Source organism: Castor canadensis, chromosome 2, assembly GCF_047511655.1.
Source record: "Castor canadensis chromosome 2, mCasCan1.hap1v2, whole genome shotgun sequence".
NCBI classification, from domain to species: domain Eukaryota; kingdom Metazoa; phylum Chordata; class Mammalia; order Rodentia; family Castoridae; genus Castor; species Castor canadensis.
Window position 1 is genome coordinate 26,292,742 of NC_133387.1, and position 17,346 is coordinate 26,310,087.

Consider the following 17,346-nt stretch of genomic DNA (forward strand, 5'->3'; position numbering starts at 1 on the left):
GATCCTAGAATGGTGGCTTCTGAAAGTCAAGCTTCCCTGTGAGATCTCGAACTCTTCAGAGTTTACAGGAACCAACACTCAGGTTAGAAGCTGCCAATAAATGTGTCTTCTAGGAGAAGTCAGCACTTCAGGCTGATTTATCTCTATTTCCAGTGTGTGGGGTCAGATCCCAGTAGAGCTTCTGGAAAGCATGAAAAACAGAAGTAAGTCCTTCCACTGAATGCTCTGAACGAAGGATTTGACTGGTGGTTTGGAGAACCTAACCCAAGACTGTCTGATAGTGAAGGTGAAGTCCTGAACTTGAGGACAGCAGAACCTCTGGTTCAAGCCAGGGGTTGAGGAGCCCTGGCAGGAGGCAGGAGTTGCTCATTTGGAAAAGACACAGGCTGACCACTAGGACACATCAATCCTTTTCACATACCTAACTTTCTGTAATGGATGTGTGGGAAATGAGGTCCTTCCCACCCTCCTATCCCTTATCAGGCTATCTAGAAAGATCCAGTCCTCAGCAGCCCTGTGCTGCTCATCCCATAAGAGATTAAATAAACTTAACTCTAATGTTCTACTTTTAGCCAACCTACTGGCAAATTTTAGAAACCTAACTCAATCACAAAACATTACATCACATTAACATTTTAGGCAAGAGACCTTTCCCAAATAACCTTCTATTATTGCAGACCCTGCCCCCAAGCCATAACAGGAGCTCCTAGAAGGAACTCCCCTTCTCAACCTTCCCATTTGTCTTCCTGAACTTCTGTGAGGAGGGCTAGCCTGGAGCATGCAGCAGGATGGTAAGAGGCCTGGGAAAATGGGAAGAATGGGGAGGGAGTTAGAGATTTGCTTCCACTCACATGATTTCATCCGCCCTTGGCCAATGTTCTGGAGGAGGAATTTTTTCCAGTCACTCCATCTCCATTCCACCCTGTTTCCCTTAGATCAAGAAAGTCAGCATATACTGCGGGTGGAGGTAGGTAGTGCTTACTTCTCATGCCCAGGAATCAGCAGCGTGAATCAGCTGGGGGGACTCTTTGTGAATGGTCGGCCCCTGCCTCTGGACACCCGGCAGCAGATCGTGCAGCTTGCAGTCAGTGGAATGCGTCCCTGCGACATCTCTCGGAGTCTTAAGGTAGTGTCAAGTCCTTCACCCAGTAATGGGAACAAGAAGCAGGGAGAAGAAGTCCCTCTGAAGGCAAGAGGCTGGGGCTGTTACAAACTATGAGGATTTCCTCCTAAAATACTCTCTTAGAGATTGGGAAGGGGAGCTTTAGGCACCAAAAAGTGAGGCTAGATTCTCAACTCCATGGCTTGGTTTAGTAGATCCTACTTTGCCTTGTCCCAGGAACACTCATTGTCCTTCTGCCCATCATGTCTTACCTGTCTTTACTTCTTACCTGGCTCAGGTATCTAATGGCTGTGTGAGCAAGATCCTAGGGCGTTACTACCGCACAGGTGCCTTGGAACCCAAGAGTATTGGGGGGAGCAAGCCACGTCTGGCCACACCCCCAGTGGTAGCTCGGATCGCCCAACTGAAGGATGAATGTCCAGCCCTCTTTGCCTGGGAGATCCAACGCCAGCTTTGTGCTGAAGGGCTTTGCACTCAGGAAAAGACCCCCAGTGTAAGTACCCTCCCTCCCTATCCTGGAGCTTGTAAACAGGCTGTATGGTAAGAACAAGAGGCCCTTTTTCCTTGACATTGTGGAACCTGGCATCACAGGCTGGTGGGTTGGGTATCTGGGACCTTCTGACCCATAAGTTTCTCTTATGAAAAATGGTGGTAGTGAGAGAGATGAGGAAAAGAGAACATGGTGAGAGAGAGGAAGCAGTCCTTGGGAATGATGTGTATGTTGGAGACCATCCTCTGGATGCAATCCTGTGTCTGTACACCATCACCACATCCAACACCCAAAACTCCCAGGTCTCCTCCATCAATCGAGTCCTGCGAACACTACAGGAAGATCACAGACTTCACTGGGCACAGCTCAGATCACCAGGTGCGTCTTAAGAGTTGCCCCAGACATAATCAGAGTCAAATCCTGAGCATTTTATAGCTCTCAAAGTTCTTTCTCATTCTTTTTTGAATCACTCTTCCAAAAACCCTATAAAGAGGGCCTGGCAGAGACTCCTACTCTCTCCTGGCAAACTAAAAATGAGTTTTAGTAAGGTAAAGCGACTTACTCAATGTCACCAGCTAATTGATGGCAGGTCTTAGAACAGAATTTAGGTCTCCTAACCCTGAGGTTCACAAGATCTACTGAGAAAGAGGCAGGACTGGCTTTCCACACCCTTCTCTCCCACATGAGCATCCTTTGTGTTCTATGGGATCATGTAAACTTGGACCACCCCTGCTGCTGCTCTCCCAAACATCACCATGGCACTGAGCTCACTTCCCATCAAGTGCCCCATAGCCACAGCCAAGTAACTGAATGCTGCACCAGTGGGCTCTGCTATGTCCATGCTGTTTCCTAGTCATAGCCTCAGGGATGCAAGGACCCCATCTGACTATAGGAGTCACCATCACAAACCACCACAAGACATTGTCCTCTTTTGCAGCTGTTTTGGCTCCAGCTCTTCCTATTCCCCATAGTGGCCTTGAGGCTCCCCGGGGTCCTCACCCAGGGAATGGCCACCGGAATCGGACTATCTTCTCCCCAGGCCAAGCTGAGGCCCTGGAGAAAGGTGCTGGGCTGGGCAGTGGTGGGGCAGGGGTTCTTGGGGGTAGCAGCTCTGAGGCCTTTGCACAAAGGTTGAGAGGTACAGGTTGAAGGCGGCTCTGCTTTGGACAGGAAGTAAGTTTAGGGTTTACAGGTGGGGAGTAGGGCCCTTACAAGGAGACCCATGCTTTACCCCTCCACCTTGCCCTCTCTGTGTGAGTCTCTGTCTCTGCAGAGTTCCAGCGTGGGCGGTATCCTGATTCAGTGGCCCGTGGAAAGCTGGCTGCTGCCACCTCTCTACCTGAGGACACAGTGAGGGTGAGCAAACTCTGTGACATGGTGTACACAAACCACAAGGAGGAAGAGTTTGTACTGGCCAGGGCTATGGGTTCTGGTGAGGTAGAGAGGGAAGTAAGGAGGTGGCAACAAACTTGTTTGGAGCAAAAATCAGGGATGAAACCTTATTTTCCTTAACTGATTGCTCTCTTCTCTTTTCCACCTTTGAGGTGAGGAAAGGGACAGAGAACAAAGGCCAGAGCAGGGAGAGAGGACAGCAGATCCACGGAAGTTCTACATTCTGAGTCCAGGCCAGAATCACATGGTAATAGCAGATGCCAGGTGGCCAAAAGCACAGCCAGCTATATTGTCCCTATTTCCCCTTAGGTCTGGTTTTCCAACAGAAGAGCCAAATGGCGCCGGCAAGAGAAGCTGAAGTGGGAAATGCAACTACCAGGTGATTTCTGTGCATATCCACCCACCTACCCTCCACTCATCTACCCATCCATCCATCTATGTATCTACCCATCCATCTATCCATCTAACATTTACACAGCACCACCAATGTTCCAGGCCCTGTGCTGGGTGCTGGGCATATACAGTCCCTGCTCTTATGGGTTGCACTCTTCCCAGCACAAAGCCATGGATTTAATTCTTTCTAATTTCCCAAGGCCCTGCTTTGGGAAGGAGGGTCATCTAGAGTTGTGACATTCATCTCCTCCACCTCTGCAAGGAGTCGCTATCTTTTCTAGAAGCCACATGCCTTTCACCATACACCCCTTGCCCCATACACCCCTTGCCCCAGCCTCAATTCCTCCCTCTGAGTGGATCCACCCTTACCCTATAGGTGCTTCTCAGGATGTGATCATATCAAGGGCTCCCCCAGGGATCATCTCTGCTCAGGTACTTTGGAGAAGGGGATTTGTGAGCTGGGAAGACTAAAGGGCTTGAAGGGCTCATAGCCTCTCCCATTTTGAGGGAAGGTCTGAGCTAGGATCCATGACTCTCCAGGGACCCCACAGTGCACATTTTTAGAAAGTGCCATCTCTCGGTCTACTCTGTGAATGGTGCCCTTTGGAGTGCAGGACACAGCCTGAGGAGCAGATGGTTCTGGGTCCCCAGCCTTATAAACAGGAAGTCTCACTGGCAGCTGAGGGGATCTCCTCCTGCTTTTTCTAGCAGTTCCCTGGCAGTATACCCACAGCAACCCTGCCTTCCCTGGAACCTGTGGGTCCTTCTTGTTATCAGCTGTGCTGGGAGACAGCACGAGACAGGTGTCCGTGTGATCCCACACATCAAGCCTGTCTCCAGCCTTGCTGGGGTAAGAATTAAGACCATGCATCAATCCTGCAGGGTGTGGGAAGGGCTGACTGACTTCTTGATGGACAGGAGGGCACAGACCTCCAGTCAGGGCCACCACGTGAACCTCAGTATGCTTATTCTTTGTGTGGCCCACAAATCTGGAGAGACTAGTATCCTCTGAGTATAGTACCACTGACAGCCAGTGTCAGCACTGACTGGTAAAGGGGGTGGGATTGGGATTTGAGTGTGTATACCCAGGGTAGAGAACTGATGTCTCAGCCACAGCCCTCCCCCCCAGTCAGTGACTCTGAGAGGTGGGGTAGGAGGAGTAAACCTAAGCTCCCATCTTTGTGGCTCCTGTCACCAGTCTTGTTTGTCCTCAGGACCTATTCTGGCCTAGCTCCTCACTGATGTAAGGCCTGGAATGAGGCAAGAGAGAAGAGCAGAGGAGCTGGGTAGGATCTAATACCATCTGTCCATTGTCTTTACTGCCTTGCCCACAGATTGCGGCTCCTTCCTCCTTCCTGGGGCTTCTTCCTCAAGTGTGGACCTTGCCTGGCCCTGCCTCGCTGCCCTCCCTGTGCAGCACCTGATTGGAGGGGATGGAGAAGGAACACCCACACACTACTCACCGTGGCCATGAGAGGCCTCCACTAGGCAGTAATAAAAACATTTTTAATTAGTAGTAGTTTCTGTTATTCATTGTTTTTCCTATGAGTACCCATATGCACACCCCAATGTTTAACAATTACAAACATTCCCTATCATCCATCCATCCATCCACCCATCTACCATATAGTTTATGTGTACATGTATCTATATGTCCACCTACCCTATTGTGTATCTATATATCCTATAAATGTAGATATACCATCTATTGATCTGTTTAGATTCTGGGACCACATATATGTACATACACACACACAAACACACACACACTATTAGATCATGACATTTCACTTCTAAGTCCTCCAGCATGTATTTCCAAAAAATAAGGAACTTTTCTTTACATAACCAAGATGCATATCCACACCTAAGAAAATTTACTATAATTCCTTAATCTAAGAAAGTAGACATCAATTCTCTAATTGCATATGTATTTTTGTCATAGCAACAGAGTGGAAATGGCACTTTTCATATTCTGCTTTTCCATTTACACATGCTCCAGGGACATGGTCTACTTGCCAATAAGCTACTAATCTTCTCAAATCTGTCCCCTTGCAGAGAAAGCTCTAGGGTCCTCCTGGATAGTTTTGGGATATGGGGAAAGAGAGGAAAACAGGGAAAAGAAGGTGAAGAAAGGGATACTTCCAAATTCTCTGTCTGTCTGTCTCTCTCTTTAGCTCTCTTTTTGAGACAGGGTCTTGCTACATAGCCCAGGCTAGTCTCAAGCTGTAAATCCTTCTGTCTCAGTCTCCCTAATGCTGGGATTACAGAGGTGTACCACCATGCCTGGAAAATCCTTTTCTTTTGAAGGCTAGGGGATAGATAATAATGATGCCAAGAGGGATGGGGATGGAGAAATGGAGACATGTCTATTTACTCCCATCTGGAACAGGCACTGATCCAGAAATTATTATTCAAAAGTTCTTTTTATTATCAAATGCTCCAAAGTTGTGTGCTGTTCAGAAACTACAGAACAACCATATGTGGCTATTTACTTGCAATTCACATTAAATTAAAAAGAAATTCAGCAAGTGGGAAGCCCTGAGTTCAAACTTCAGTCCCACCCAAAAAAACTTAAAAAAAATCAGCTTGTCCCCATACTAGCCACATTTCAAATGCTGCATGTAGTTCAGGGCTACTGTGTCGGACAGGAAAGATTATAGCATTTCCATCAGCACGGAGAGGTTTATGGAATAGTACAGCTCTAGATGCAGTTTGAATAGAACACGCTCTGCCCCTGCCCTGCCTTCTCTGCTTTCAAGCTGGAAGCCCTGCCGCACAGAATTGCCCAGGGAAACTGGCAAAGTTTTATGGGGTAAAAATCTGCACAACACAGCCTGAGGACAAGCCATTCAGTTCAGTGACAGGACCAATGTTGGTGACAGAAGGAGCTGTTTCAGCTGAGGCCCCATGGCTGAAAGCATTCAAGTAAAAGATGAAGGGCCACTTGTGGGGTTTTGGGCATAAGATAGTGTGTGTATGTCTGCGTGCATGCACTTGCATGCACATATGTATCCCTGTGCATACACGGTGCCTATGCAGCTGAGTGTGTATATGTATTTATGAATGCTGACAAAGAGATTCTGTATTAAATGATCTCCAGAGTCCCACTTTCTAGATAGGACTTGTTTTCAGGCAGGATCTCACTATGTTTCCAAGGATGGTCTTGAACTCCTGGGCTTAAGTGACCCTCCTGTCTCAGCCTCCTGAGTAACTAGGACTATAGGCACACTCCACCACACCTGGCATTGGCCTGTGCTTAATGCTCTCTAGGAAAGGAGATGCCCTAGTCTCTAGTGTTTTCAATCTCCACTTATTAAATAAAAAAAATTCTTTTATATCTCTAAAGGACAAATATACTTACAGAAACCTGAGATCATTTTCTTCTATCCAAACTGAGTCTCATATTTTTGTTTCAGCCTTCTTTTCTGAGTGAACTAAAAGCTAGGCACTCATTATGGTATGGGACAATTTTCCCAAAGTGGGGGACATTACTGCTGTGTTTGGGAACATTTTAGGCAGTGTGTGGCTGCTGCTTTAAATAATAGTGAGTCAGAAGTGAGAAATTTATTTCCTTTTTAACTCCCTTTTAGTTCTGATTGCATCAGGAACAAGTTCCACTTTGGTCCATTTAGCACATATATATATATATGTATATACATATATATATATATATATATATATACATATATATATATGTAATTTTTTTTTTTGGTGGAGGGGTTACTGAGTCTTGAACTCAGGGCTTCATGCTTGCTAAGCAGGCACTCTACCACTTGAGTTACTTCACCAGCTCTGTTTTTGTGTTGGTGTTTTGAGATAAAGTCTCAGGAACTGTTTGCCCAGGCTGCCTTTGAACCTCAATCCTCTTGATGTCTGCCTCCTGAGTAGGTAGGCTTACAGATGTGAGCCACCTACACTGGGATTTAGTGCCTCTTTAATGGTTGCTAATCTCCTTTCTTAACAAAGAGAAAGGAAACTTAGGCTCTGAGTCTTGAGCAGGGAGGGGAATTTTAAGCTAGGTTTTCATTGAATTTATTTTTATAGTCACTTTCTACTTATAGCAAGAGATTTTGTTTTTCTGCCTTATAATAGTGATAAAAATACTCCTTTCTAAATGGTTGCATTTAAGAATCTATGTCAATTGAAACATTAATAGGGAGGGTGGTAGGTAGATAAAGGCCAAAGTCATGAAGACAGTGCAAGGACAGACATTTTTGAAAATCTTGCTTTGATGGAAAAAATAATGGGCATCAGAGTCAGAAGATTTGAATTAGAGGCCTAGTTCTATTGTGATTAGTCATAGGACCTTGTGCAAAGCATTCCAGCTCCCTGTAAAAAATGAGAAATGGTGGAAGAAGCATCTCTCTTTGTCCACTTCCCTGGATCAAAGGTAATCAGAGGATAGGAACTTTGGTAAACTGTTTTCTCACCTAGGGGGAGTGTGGGGGATTTATAGGCAAAAGGTGTTATTACCATTACCCTATGTCTATAGGATTAACAATCCCTCATTTGTTCTAAACCAAAAGGACAGTTAAAGTCATATCTGGATTCTGAATCCTTCAGGTCAAGTCACTAGGAAAAGTTTAGTGTTTCTGGTTAGAAATCGGGGAGTGGAAGAACTAGTAATCACTTGGTCTCCTTTCTCCTGGATTTAACTTAGAGAGGCCCAGGAACTCAGACTCCATCCTCATGAATCCACCCCTACTCTCTACCAGGTCAAATACATACAAGGATCTTGGGGGTGGCCTGTTGTGATGTATTGTTGCTTGAAACAGGTGTTTTGCTAAACTGGGTAGGAAAAGGTGTGTAACAGATATTCTTCTCTTGGATCTTGACGCTGGGGTTTCTGTTCCGTTTAGTACAGGAATTTTTCCTGGAGGATTTGGAGTTTGGCAGGTGGCATCCCATTGACCTGAGGAGGGAAGAAGAAGAGAAACCTTCAGCAGACAGTCAGTCATTTGCTGATTTCTGGCTTTTAGAATATTAGATAAGAGCCTATGAGAGGATTTATACCATCCTTGATGAAGGATAAACACTAGGGGTATGTGAAGAGTTAATGTGTAAGAAAAGGCTGGAACAATAAAACCTCTCATCAGAGTTTAGAGGAAGACTTGTAGTCAACAGGAAAGATTACTAAGAATTTGTCTTTTTGTCTTGTTTTGTTTTGTTTTGTTTTAATTTTGGAGATTGAATCTAGGGCCTCAAGAATGCCAAGTATATGTTCTACCATTGAGCATATACCTCCTACCCCAATTTACTAAGAATTTGAACTGGATTGGAGACTTCTGATAGAATGATAATGTACTAGGTACCAGTATCATACATTCATTATCTTGTGTAATCTTTTTTCTTTCTTTTTTTTGGGGGGGGTTGTGATTAGAGGGCATTACCGGGTTTTGAACTCAGGGCTAGAAATAAGCTCTTTACTGCAATATACTGTCTACTAGACTGTCAGGCTTGGAAGGAGCCTGAGAAACCTAGACCAATCTAAACTCTTCATGACATAGATTTAGAGAAAAAACCCTGAAGGCCTGTGTGATTTCATTTAATTTTTCTCAGTTTAGCCATAATAAAGGGGTTATGTAGAAAACTGGTTGAAAATGAGAGAAAAGAGTGAACATACACTCAGAGTCTATATTTAAATTCAGATTGACTTTTAACTTCACAATTCCTACAAAGTAAGTATTACTTCAATATTCTAGGATAAGGAAACTGAGGCCTTGAAAAGCAAAAGCCATTTCTCTAAGGTCACTGAGCTAGGTTACTAGCTCCTTAACTCTTGATTCTAGGTCTGTCTGATACCAAAACCGAAGTGCTAAGAAGAAAAAAGGAAAGAAAACAACAACAAAAAGCCCCTGAAGAGCTTTCTACAACATTCCTTGTGACTTTCCATGCCAGAAAGTGAGATGGATTGTAAAGGAACAGGACTAAGAGCAACAGGTGTTCTGAAGAGTTGTGAACAAAGAATGGTAAAAGGGAAGCAGCATGTTATGAAAGTCAAGTTGGTGTAGATAAAAGATTGGATAAGGGTGAATCTGGGAGAAGTGTACTGCCTAGGACTATGGGAGAAGGGCAGGCTTTTGCTGTAAAGCCTGGAATGATAATGGTAATTATGAAGAAGCAAGCATTCAAGAGGCAATGCTCAGGAAGAACCAAAGAATTTGCAGAGTTTGATGAAGGGAGCAAAAGGAGTATGGAGAGATAGTGCTGAAGACTTGAGCTTGATCATCTGGGAATATAGCAATGCCTGAGATGACCAAGAAGGAAGAAAAGAGATGGCAGAAGAGATTCACCTTTAGAGGTTGAACTAGCTCTACTGATTTTGAGGGACTGGAAAGCTGAAATTAAGTCAACTTTCCATCAGGAAATTGAAAAGACATGAGGTTGGAATTCCAGAAAAAGATCAGGGCTGGAGATAAATATTGGAGGGTCAGGGATACAGGGGTAAGGATAGAAAGCGCATCTTCTATATTCACCTATATACATTCCCAAGGTCACCAAATTTCCCCCCCAAAACTAGTTAAAATTCTGCATCTTAAAGGATAGAGATAGATAGGCAAGCACACTCACTGCAAGCACAGAGTACAGCATAATACTGAGAAAGCTAAAAATGATTCCTTCTCCCCTCCCTCGCAAAACTTGTTCAGAAGTCTGCAAGGGATGGCACAGATTTGAAATAAATGTCTGGAGTTGATCAAATCTTGGACAGAAATCAACCCACTAGTGCACTTTGTTTTTTCCATCACACACTTCCCCACTCATCTCCCTTCTCCTTTCACCCCTCAGCTCTTGCTCTCCCAATGCCAAGTCCCTACCCACTTTCTCTTACCTAAAATTCCCAGATACATTCTTTGGTAATGTCTTCGCTGTCTGCCAATAGGGTGCCACTTCTGTCGCCTCGAATGTACAAACCATTGGGTGCCAGCACCGTGAGCAAATTGCTCCCCTGAAGTTCTATACAGAAGTTGAGAGCAAACTTTCCCCAAGGACGGAAGGTGCCAAAAGATGTTATAGACCAGAAGGATCCACCCTGTGCTGGGGAGGGAAGAGCTCAGGTTGGTGGGCCGTTTGGAGTGGAGTCCTCCAGTAGTACAGGCTTTGAGAGGGCTTCCTGGAGACAAAACACCTTCCCATGGAGGAGCCCTATCCTGCCAGTTTTGGAAGGTCCTTCTAGGGAAATGCAGAAGGATCAGCAGGGATTCCACTGGTTCCTGTTGTGTCAACCCATGCTGGAGCATTGAAATATGAAAACAGAAACTCTGTTTCTCTTTTACAATGAGCCATGAGCAGTCCCTGAAGTATGATCTGGAGCTAAGTCTGGGGCTAGACTTTAAGCCCTGGAGCAGGGAAAAGGAGCCACTCACCCTGGAAGTGGTAGATGCCCTGGTGACAGGGTAGTAACTGAATGCAGTCGGGCTGATCCATATTGCACTGAATGAGATCATGTTCTGAGGAGGAGCCCACGTACCCATACCGACCTCGCAGTACAAGGAAGGCACGGTTGGCAAATCGAATCCCTAGTTCCTCATTTGGACCTGAAAGAAATAGGAAGGGATGAGTTGGGGGTGCTCAAGTGGTAGACTGCTTGCCTACCTCAATCCCCAGTAGGTCCAAAACAAACAAATAAACAAACAAACAAACAAACAAAAAGGCATTTTCCCAGATGGAATCTGGAGGGAACACTAATTGCCAAGGCTGTTGTCAATATTTTAACATTCAGTGGGATTGGAGATGTAGCTCAGTGGTAGAGTGCATGAGGCCCTCGGTTCAATTCCCAACATCATGAAAACAAAAATGAAACATTTAATGAACTGGCTATGTGCAGATCTGTGCCAGCTGCTGATGAAATGTTTGTGAGGGTACCTAGGACAATGAGTAGCCCAAGAAATTTAAATATTCTTTCCTTTCTGGGATAAATTAATTTATTTAATCGTCACAACCACCCTGTGATGCAACAGAATGGATGACACCTTCATAATGAAGCTCCAAGAGGTGGTTTGCTCTAGCAACAATAATTCTGTGGCCGGGTCTGTATGCAGACTCAAAACTTCTGACCCTCGACTCTAGAGCTTCCAGTGCTTTTTTAAAAATTACATTTCAGTTCTCTCTAAAAACATCCCTGATTTTACTTAATCTGGCAAGAGGAATGCTCAGCTCACCTGGAATGGTGGCATTAGCCATCAGTAGGCCATTGGGTGCAATGCCTAGAAAGCGTCCACTGGAGGACTGTAGGATGATCCGTCCACAATTCCAGTGCACATGGAAGAAGGTGTCAGACTCCAGTGGGTGCCCATCAGCTATCAATGTCCTATGGTGCCTCTGAAGAGAATATCAGGAAGAGAAACTAGGAATAAGGACTGACAATTTCAGCTTCCTTTCCATCATTTTTATTCCTGGACCCCTTTCCCTCATCGAACCTGCCCCCATCTCCAGCCTCTGTCATTTGACATTCTCCTAGAATATTCTTTATGCTTTCAGATCCTTCTTATTTAATTAATTAATTAATTGATTGACTTTCTGGTACTGGAGTTTGAACTCAGGGCCTATACCTTGAGTCACTTCATCGGCCCTTTTTTTGTGAAGGTTTTTCTTGAGATAGGGTCTTGCGTACTATTTGACAAGGGCTGCCTTTGAACTGCAAACCTGATCTTTGCCTCCTGAGAAGCTAGAATTACAGGTGTGAACCACCAGTGCCTGGCTTCAGATCCTTTTCATCATATTTATTTATTATTATTTTTTTTTGCAGGACAGGGGTTTGAACTCAGGGTTTTCAGATCCTTTTTAGACGGCAGGTGTGGTTTCAGCTTTCCCACTTCCCTTACTCTGTGCCGTATCACAGTGTGGCATGAAAAAAGGGACCAGGATATCCCTGAAGAAAAATGAACTTGGTCCTGACCCCAAAATTATTTTGAAATGGATTATAAACATAAAAGTGAAAGCTAAACTACAATACATTGAGAGGAAAACAAAAGAAACTCTTTGCAACTTTGGGATAGGCAATGAGTACCTGGGACAAAAAAGTTATAAACATTTTTTAAATTGATAAATTTGACCTCAAAATTAAAAGCTCACCATCAACTAGGTGACGGTGGCTAATGTCTGTAATCCTGGCCACTTGGGAAGCTGGCATCGGGAGGATTTCAGTTTGAGGCCAGCCCAGACAAAAAGGTCAAGAGACCCCATTTCAGCCAATAACTGGGCTCAGTGGCAAGCACTGAGGGGGTCTGTCCTCTCAAGCTATACAGGGACACTAAGATTGGGAGAATTGCAGTTCCAGGTCAGCCTGGGGAAAAGTTTGCAAGACCCCCATCTCAATGGGTATGGTGACATAGCCCACCTATGGTGGGAAGCGTAAACTAGGGAGATGAAGGTCCAGGCTGGGAAAAAGTGAGACCCTATTTCGAAAATAATGGGGCAGCTCAAGCAGAACCCCCCCCCCAAAAAAAAGCTGGCTTTTCAAAATACATTAAGCAAATGAAAAGGCAAACCACAAATTGGAAGAAAGTATTTCAATACACATATTTGGCAAAGGACTGGAGTTTAAAACATGTAAAGATCTCTTACAACTTAGTAATAAAAAAAATGACCCAAGCTGGGTGACAGTGGCTCACACCTGTAATCCTAGCTACCCAGGAGGCAGAGATCAGGAGGATTGCGGTTCAAAGGCAGCCCCTGGAAAATAGTATATGAGACCCTAACTCAAAAAAAACCCTTCACCAAGCCTTAGGACCCAATTTCCGTTCTTAACGGTGTTTTTTCTTCCTGAATGCCATGGATTGTTTTTGCCTTAAGTTGGAAATGGTTTGCATTTACACCTGTAAATTTATTCATCCTTTTAATTTATGTAAGATTTTTTGTACTCAATTCTTTTAAGAGATGATGACAAATTTTACATGAGAACATTAGGCCCCAGCAACACGTCATTGTGTAAGGAGAATAAAGTGCTGCAGTACAAAAAACAAAACAAAACAAAACAAAAAAGCCCTTCACAAAAAAAGGCCCCGTGGAGTGGCTCAAGCGATAGAGTGCCTGCTTTGCAAGTGCGAAGCCCTGAGTTCAAATCCCAGACCCACCAAAAGAAAAAGAAAAATGATCCAATAACAAATGGGCAAAATATGTGAACAGTTATCTCACAGAGATGATATACAAATGGCCGTAAACACATGAGGAGATGCTTCAAATGAGGAGAAGGTGTCTAGAGAGGTTTACAGTTTATTGCACTCAAAACCAAGGACTCACCTGGGCTAGGTAGTAGCCATTGGCTGAATGAAGCTGTAAGGTTGGGTGCTCACTGTCACATTCAAACTGGAACAAGGACATTGGGGTCAAGTGCTCAGAGGCAGCACACACTTCTGTATCTGTGGAAGAAGTACATGTACATGAGTCTGGCCTCATGCTTATTCCCAGCCTCTCCACCATGCTTTATTGCTGGGATTTCCTGAACTTTCCCTCCTCAACCTTAACCACCTTTTGTGGGACCATAGTAGTCTAAAGAAGACCTAGGTGGTTTTCTCCTAAAGCCCATATCCCTGCTTATCTGTCCTTCACCACAAAAGAGAGCTTCTTAGGACCTCAGGATCTTCCTTACGAGTAGGTTCAGAAACTTGTGCTGATTCCAAACATATTTTCCTCTTTTCAGCAGCTGGCCCCTCCTCCCTCCATGGTAGTGTTGTACCCAACACTTGCCGTAGATGACTGAGATGAACTTCCGAGTCTTTGACCTGAGTGTGACCCAGGTCGGGAGGTGCTGTAGGATGAACCACTCTTCACCCCTCCTGGGACTGTTGCCCAGGCTTAGGAGCAGATGTGCACCTTGTGGGTATAATGTGCCTCCTTCTCCATCACACAGTGCCACAAGCCCTCCAGGTCGCACTTGCATGTGAAAAGCTGTCTGTGATGAGGGTTGAGGGACAAGTCGGTCTACATGGGACAAGAAGTGGTGTGTACAGGTCTCCAGGTGGTAGCATCCATCTTGAAAATGCAACAGGAAACCACATTCCTCTAGGCAGGGGATTGCTGCATCCACCCAGACCCGGCCCACGGTGTGGTCGGCTCGGGCATAGCTGTGATGGATGGGGCTGTAAAGGATCACGTGGACATGCAGAGCTGGCCGAGGGGTCCACATGTGGTAAGCTGAGAGGACCCGGGAGTTGCAGAACACATCCTCACCATCGGATTCCAGATAACGACCAGAGAGTATGCACTGGAGAGTCCACTTGCCATTCCGGTGGAAACGGAGTAGGAAGCATCCATGGTGGCTGGTTTTTGGCCGGCCGTAGCCCACAGTGCCATCCCCTTCACACAGAAGGTAGAGACCCTGCAAGCTCTTTACTCGTACCACAGCCTGTGCCTCATGCTCATTGCTCACCAAGAGCTCCCAGGTCTGGAGGCATTGGGAGAGAGAAGAGGAAAATGAGTGACTAGACCAAGGAACCCTTCAACCATTACCCTTGACCTCACCTTCAGCAAGACAAGGCACTGTCCCCTCCCCATATGCCCTCATGTCTCCTTGATGTCAGCTCTTCCACCCTCTGAATCACAGTAATGGAAAGATCTCTGGGCCACTCTACCATTGGAAACATAGGAAGACGATCCAAAAAGAAGGTCTAGATACCCACCCCCTCCAGCTAACAGAAGCTAAATTCCTTTTTCCTTGGTCTCATCCTTTAAGACTTAATTTTCCAAGAAAAGCTTTCATCTTCACTGCTGTCCCTGGATAGCGCACTCAGTAGTTTCTCTACACCTAGAGCCTGCCTCTCTTACTGGGCAGAAGAAAAGCAAGAGCTCTTATGTGCAGCCTGGTTCCAGGGAGGAAGAGAGGAACAGATTTGTGGTCAATTTTGTTATAGGAGAGAGAATTTTGCTCCTGCCTCACTCCAGCACCTATCCCAGAGATGCTTATAATCCTCTCTAAATCTGCAAGGGCTTTTAGAATGCTCTATTCTCAGACTACAATGATAACAGAAACCTAGTGGCACTATCGTCCAACTGGTCCATCTTCCCCTGGGGTCTCACTTCTTCTCGTTGTGATGACCCAAATCACTCTTTCTGGGATGGAGCGTAGGGAGCAATTGGAACAGGGCAGGGCAGCCAGTCCAGGGCTGAGGCTTTATCCTGGGGAATAGTTTTTGAGAGGGAAGATGGAGCAATGCAGACCATCAAAAGCTTGGAATAGAAGGGTTTTAGCTTGCTAATGGTAGGGATTAGGAAGGTTAGTAGGTTGGGAGTGTACTCCTGTACACACACACACACACACACACACACACACTGTTGTGCATTCAGAAACGGGTTCCCATACAGGTTTGCCTAGTTACCTGTCTCCTGCCCAAACTCTTTGCAGTAGCTGTGATCGTATTCTTATATGCTTCAAAGGTGAGGTAGGTTCCTGCCCAGCTGATAAGCCCAATCCTTAGGTCCTCAGCCTTGGGATGTCTGTGTATCCATTCCACCTCAGCCATGGGGCCGGCACCACAGGTGATGACTCTGTCTGGCCCAGCCTTCCCCCCAGTGGCGAGGTCCCACAGGCCATATGGCCCGGAATAAGGCCCGTAGTACCCACCAGAAGATGTCTACAGAGGGAACTTCATAGGAAAGGGCTGGTCCAGGCCCAGTACCTCTGTGACCCGGGAGCATTGTGACTGTGAGGACTGCCTCTTACCCCACCACAGTGAGGAAAGGGCACTGGCCAGCAACACCAATCCATGGCCCAGAGGAAGTGAGTCCAGAGCCTCTGGCGTTTGCCTTCCTATGTCCCTCCAGGCAATAAAGTATACTGAGCTAAGACTAGGAATCAGAACCGTAATCTGCAACTTTAGGCATGTCCCTCTCCTTCTTTGTTTCTCATTAACAGGATAGAGATCAACTTTTTCTCCTCAGGAAGTGGGTTCTGCCTGACTTCCTTGTGGCTCAAGCCTTATTATGTATGTATGCATATATGTATGTATTTAAGTTCGAGATAGTCAAGAAAAATCTATCTGTTTTTAGGGGAAAGACAAGGCCAAAATGTCTCAGAAGTTACTTTGCTGGAAGGATGATGAAACCCTTAGACAGAAAACCAGTGAGGATGGCATTACTCATATTAATCCAGAAGGGCCGGCTCAGGCCCAGGGCAAGAATGGCCTAGATGGAGGGAACACCTTGCTCCTCACCCACCCTCAGCTGCACTGCTGGTGGGCAGGTCACTGGCTGGACAGCCATCCAGAACTGCCCATAAGGATACCAGACCAACCTTTCTCCTCCAAAGAGGCTCTGTTGTTAATGGCCTCTGGGACTCACTTCCTGCCAGGCTCAAGGAGAAACCTCAGTCTAGAAACTGGAGAAACTGGTAACATGAAAAAAAAAAAGGGAGAAAAACAAAAATAAAATGGTGGGTATGATGGGTTTTGCTTACATATTGCTGGGATCCACAGGGAAACAGGTAGAGTCACCCCCACTTGGAGAACAGTTCGCCATTCTGGTACCTTGCATGCACTTTCTGATTCTGTATGCAGAAAGGATGGGGTCTCCCTAGGTAGAAAGAGCCCCAGTGGTATACAACAAGGAACTGCTACACTCAGGTTCTGCCAGTGTTTGGTAAAATAAGGCTAATAGATTTTGACTAGTGCCAGAATCATCTGGGTAATTGTAGGGAATGTATATTGTTGGGAGTCAGACAAGTCCCAATGAATCATTTTCTGAAGTGTGTCTTGGGACCCATATTTTAATGCACATTCCTGCCCCAGTGTACAATGCATTCATAAAGAACTACTGCTTTAAGTGGTAAGGAAAAGGATGGGAAGTGGACCTTTGTGGTCTATGGAACCATTAAGGTAGAATCTGTCGCCCGCAGATAATGTTCCGTAGAGCCAAGGAATGGGCTACACTGGCACTGGAAACCCTATGGGATTGCCAGCCCAAGAATAAGGAGGTAGCTGAGATAGATGGGTGTGTGTGTGTGTGTGTGTGTATG

General features: G+C 45.5%; 2 protein-coding genes across 4 annotated transcripts; one reads left to right on the plus strand and one right to left on the minus strand.

Annotated features, from left to right (window-relative positions):
- Positions 1–778: 778 nt before the first annotated feature.
- Positions 779–4,872, plus strand: Pax4 (paired box 4). 3 transcript variants are annotated; one of them, XM_020187042.2, is made up of 10 exons: positions 779–791; positions 996–1,126; positions 1,401–1,616; positions 1,916–1,991; positions 2,551–2,676; positions 2,887–2,969; positions 3,315–3,384; positions 3,775–3,830; positions 4,107–4,248; positions 4,733–4,872. In XM_020187042.2, exons 1-10 carry the CDS (start codon positions 779–781, stop codon positions 4,870–4,872), a joined length of 1,053 nt encoding a protein of 350 aa, XP_020042631.1. The 3 variants fall into 3 exon arrangements, with proteins under 3 accessions (XP_020042631.1, XP_073911479.1, XP_073911481.1); XM_074055378.1 differs by having other exon boundaries at positions 3,814–3,830; XM_074055380.1 differs by having other exon boundaries at positions 3,814–3,830; positions 4,110–4,248.
- Positions 4,873–10,227: 5,355 nt separating this feature from the next.
- Positions 10,228–17,328, minus strand: Fscn3 (fascin actin-bundling protein 3). The gene is made up of 6 exons (XM_074063939.1): positions 15,713–17,328; positions 14,085–14,781; positions 13,638–13,756; positions 11,558–11,717; positions 10,763–10,933; positions 10,228–10,433 (listed from the first exon to the last, which is right to left on the minus strand). The coding sequence occupies exons 1-6, from the start codon at positions 15,854–15,856 to the stop codon at positions 10,228–10,230; spliced, it is 1,497 nt and encodes a 498-aa protein (XP_073920040.1). The 5' UTR covers positions 15,857–17,328.
- Positions 17,329–17,346: the final 18 nt, after the last annotated feature.